The sequence below is a fragment of the Sapajus apella genome, unplaced genomic scaffold (genome assembly GCF_009761245.1).
Source record: "Sapajus apella isolate SASKATOON/1434 unplaced genomic scaffold, GSC_monkey_1.0 scaffold21, whole genome shotgun sequence".
Lineage (NCBI taxonomy): Eukaryota > Metazoa > Chordata > Mammalia > Primates > Cebidae > Sapajus > Sapajus apella.
In genome coordinates this window covers 12,669,209-12,673,811 of record NW_022436961.1, presented here as the reverse complement: position 1 = coordinate 12,673,811, position 4,603 = coordinate 12,669,209, and the positions used below count along the sequence as shown (strand labels likewise).

General features: G+C 46.4%; 1 protein-coding gene across 2 annotated transcripts in view; it reads right to left on the bottom strand.

The window, feature by feature from the left end:
* The window catches only part of GSR (glutathione-disulfide reductase), a 67,809-nt gene that overhangs the window by 13,591 nt on the left and 49,615 nt on the right, over window positions 1–4,603 (bottom strand). For both annotated transcript variants that reach the window (XM_032288289.1, XM_032288288.1), the window contains exon 8: window positions 1,755–1,841. In XM_032288289.1, the coding sequence (XP_032144180.1) occupies window positions 1,755–1,841 (87 nt within the window). The remainder of the gene's footprint in view (window positions 1–1,754; window positions 1,842–4,603) is intronic.

The following is a 4,603-nucleotide window of genomic DNA, read 5'->3' as shown; positions in this document are numbered from 1 at the left end:
TGGTGGTACGTGCCTGTAATCCCAGCTACTCAGGAGGCTGAGGCAGGAGAATTGCCTGAACCCGGGAGGTGAAGGTTGCGGTGAGCCGAGATCGCGCCATTGCACTCCAGCCTGGGTAACAAGAGCGAAACTCTGTCTCAAAAAAAAAACAAAAAACAAATAAATAAATAAATAAAAGATAGAGGCCAGGCATGGAGGCTCATTCCTGTAACCCCAGCACTTTGGGAGGCTGAGGTGGGCAGATCACTTAAGGCCAGGAGTTCAAGACAGGCCTGGCCAAAATGGTGAAACCCCATCTTTACTAAAAAAAAAAAAAATACAAAAATTATCTGGGCATGGTGGCAGGTGCCTGTAATCCCAGCTGAGACAGAAGAATCGCTTGAACCTGGGAGGTGGAGGTTGCAATGAGCTGTGACTGTGCCACTGCATTCCATCTAGCCTGGGCGACAGAGTGAGACCCTATCTCAAAAAAAAATAATAATAATAATAGGCCAAGCATGGTGGCTCGTGCCTGTAATCCCAACACCTTGGGAGGCTAAGGTGAGTGGATCACCTGAGGTCAGGAGTTCAAGACCAGCCTAGCCAACATGGCAAAACTTCATCTCACTATACATACAAAAATTAGTCAGACATGGTGGGGTATGCCTGTAATCCCAGCACTCAGGAGGCTGAGGCAGGAGAATCCCTTGAACCTGGGAGGCGGAGGTTGCAGTGAGGCAAGATGGCATCACTGCACTCCAGCCTGCGAAGCAGAGCAAGACTCTATCTCAAAATAAATAAATAAATAAACAAAAAAAAAGAAATATAAAAATTAGATTCTTGTGTTTTTCCTGAAAAAAAAAATAAATCTAAAAAAAAAAAAAAAAAAAAAAGGATGTGTAATAAGGCATGTGAGCACGAAAATCAAGTTTTAAAATCCAAATTTAAAAAATCAGGAGCCAGGTTCTGTGGCTCACACCTGTAATCCTAACACTTTGAGAGGCCAAGGTGGGTGGATCACTTCAGCTCAGGAGTTCAACACCGGCTTGGCCAACATGGCAAAACTCTCTCTCTACAAAAAATCCAAAAAAAATTAGCCAGGCGTGGTCGCAGTTCCTGTAGTCCCAGCTACTTGGTGGAGGCAAAGGTGAAAGGACTGTTTGAGCTCAGGAGGGTGAGGTTGCAGTGGGCTGAGATGGCACCACTGCACTCCAGCCTAGGTGACAAAAGGTGACAAAGTGAGACACTGTCTCAAAAGGAAAAAAATAATCAAAGTTCATCAAAGTTCATCTAAATTCAACTGCCAGGTTTCCTTCTTTTTCTTTTTTTTTTTTTTTTTGAAATGGAATCTGGCTCTGTAGTCCAGGCTGGAGTGCCATGGCATGATCTTGGCTCACTGCAACCTCCGCCTTGTGGGTTCAAGTGATTCTCTTGCCCCAGCCTCCTGAGTAGCTGCGATTACAGCCGCCCGCTACCACATGCCTGGCTAAATTTTCTATTTCTAGTAGAGATGGGGTTTCGCCATATTGGCCAGGCGGGTCTAGAACTCCTGACTTCAAGTGATCCACCCGCCCTGGCCTCCCAAAGTACTGGGATTACAAGTGTGAGCCACTGCACCTGGCCAAAACACAGATTCTTAGGAGGAAGGAAATGATTGGGAGTACTCTACAGGTGGAATACATGGACTGAGGTAGACACATATTTTTTTAAACTAACTGGGTGAAGCCACAGGCAGAAAGTGTGACTAAATGTGGGCGGTGTGCTCGGCACCCTACCTGGGAGAACTTCAGCACCTCCACGCCAGCGTTCTCCAGCTCCTCCGTGCAGTTGGTGCTGATCACTGAATCAAAAGTTCTAAGTACCTGTGTATCAGCATAGGGAGGGGTAATGGGAGAGGAAGAAAACTTGAGTGAAGACACACTACAAACTTGGGAAGGAAACTTCAGCATTATCATTCCCCTAATTATTTCTTTATCTGTGGCCATATTGGGAGTGGACATAGGAAATTCCCCATTTCCCTATGTCACCACTGTCTACAACACAGAGGACTTCACCAACTCTTGTCCTAGAGTTAAATGAAGTCATTGTCCATTGTTGTCTCCTCCCAAAGTATGCTACTTTTTTCCTTTAAGTCCAGGGAACAGAAATTCTCTTTCCACTTTCCATATCTCAGGGTCTGCTTTTCCTCTGATATGACTGAAGGAAAAGTTCACTAGCAAATCTTGTCTAGCCATAAATCTCAATAGCTTGGCATTGGAGATATATCTGTGACCATCTACATGTGGAGTTCAGCTGGGAGGTCATGTGTCAGTCACAGAGCAGTTTTTTTTTTGTTGTTTTTTTTTTTAAGATGGAGTCTTGCTCTGCTGCCAGTCTGGAGTGCAGTGCGTGATCTCAGCTCACAGCAACCTCCACCTCTTGGGTTCAAATGATCCCCCTGCCTGAGCCTCCTGAGTACCTAAGACTACAGGCGCATGCCACCATGCCCAGCTAATTTTTTCTATTATTTAGAGAGACAGGGTTTCACCATGTTGGCCAGGATGGTCTTGATCTGGCCAACATGGTGAACATCCGCCTGCCTCGGCCTCTCAAAGTGCCAGGATTACAGCCGTGAGTCCCCAAGCCTGGTCTCTTTTTGTGTGTGTGTGTGTGTGAGATGGAGTCTCGCTCTGCCACCCAGGCTAGAGTGCAGTGGTGCCATCTCAGCCCACTGCAACCTTCACCTCCCAGGTTCAAGCGATTCTCCTGCCTCAGTAGCTAGGATTACAGGTACCCACCACCATCCCTGGCTAATTTTTGTATTTTTAGTAGAGACAGGGTTTTGCCATGTTGGCCAGGCTGGTCTCAAACTCCTGACCTCAGGTGATCCACCCACCTCAGCCTCCAAAGTGCTGGGATTATGGGCGTAAGCCACCACACCTGGCCACAGAGTAGCTCTAAAATGGAGTTAACAGTGGGGCAGGAAAAAGAGGGAGAATAAACTTGGTGTATTCGGGTTGAGAGATGGCAGGAAGCCCAAGCAGATGTGGCTCTCTGCAAAGTGATCAATTTTACAGATGCAGGAATTACCCCTCTATTGACAGATTGCCGCAGTTTATTTACTTATTTACATATAAATTCAAGCTACTGACTCCTCTGCCTTTCCCCATCCTTCTAATTTGCTGAATATATTCTAGCAAAATAATACTTACCTATGAAAAAAATATTATTCAGGACATAAATCTCCTGAAGCTAATTAGATAATCAGTTTTAAAGCCACAGAGAAAGTTTCTTGAAATACATACTGCCTAGGATTCTCAGAATCCCCGGTCTCCCTCAGTTGGCTCACATAAAGATTAGAATCAAAGCATCTTGGTAGTCAGGGATCTGATCAATTCTGTCCCTGTAGAACTAGGCCCCAAAGGCATTAGATGTCTTGCCAAAGTTACAAGTTTGTTAGAGACAGTCAGCTGCTCAGGCTAGAGTACAGTGGCACAATCTTTGCTCACTGCAGCCTTGACCTCCTGGATTCAAATGATTCTCCCACCTCACCCTCCCAAGTAGCTGGAACTACAGGCATGTACTACTACTCCTGGTTATTTTTAAATTTTTTGATTGTTTGTTTGTGAGACAGAGTCTCACTCTGTCACCCGGGTTGCAGTGCAGTGGCACAATCTCGGCTCACTGCAACCTCTATCTCCTGGGTTCAAGCGATTCTTCTGCCTCAGCCTCCCGAGTAGCGGGGACTACAGGCGCACACCACCACACCCAGCTAATTTTTGTATTTTTAGTAGAGATGGGGTTTCACTATATTGGCCAGGATGGTCTCGAACTCCTGACCTTGTGATCCACCCGTCTCGGCCTCCCAAAGTGCTGGGATTACAGGTGTGAGCCACCTCACCCAGCCTATTTTTAAGTGTAGAGATGGAGTCTCACTATGTTGCCCAGATTGGTCTTGAACTTCTCCCTGCTACTTGGGAGGCTGAGGCAGGAGGATAGCTTGAGGCCAGGAGTTCGAGACTAACCTGGGCAACATAGTGAGACCTCATCTCTAAAACTATATAAAAATCAGTCAGGTGGTACACACCTGTAATCCCAAGCACTTTGGGAAACCAAGGTGGCCAGATCACTTGGGCTCAGGAGTTCGAGACCAGCCTGGGCAACATGGTAAAACCTCAATGGGTGTGTTGGCATGCTCCTGTAGTCCTAGCTATTTGGGAGGCTGGGGTGGGAAGATAACTGGAGCCGAGCAGATTGAGGCTGCAATGAGCCATGATGCACTTCTGCACTCAAGCCTGCGCAACAGAGTGAGAGGACCTGCCTCAAAAAAAAAAAAAAAAAAAAAAGCCCAGGCATAGTGGCTCACACCTATAATCCCAGCACTTTAGGAGACCAAGGAGGGCAGATCATGAAGTCAAGAGATCGAGAGCATCCTGGCCAACAGGGTGAAACCTAATCTCTGCTAAAAATCAGCTGGGTATGGTGGCACACACCTGTAGTCCCAGCTACTCAGGAGGCAAAGACAGGAGAATCACTTGAACCAAGGAGGCAGAGGTTGCAGTGAGCTGAGATTGCACCACTGCACTCCAGCCTGGGTAACAAAAGCGAAACTCTGTCTCAAAAAAAAAAAAAAAAAAAAAAAAAA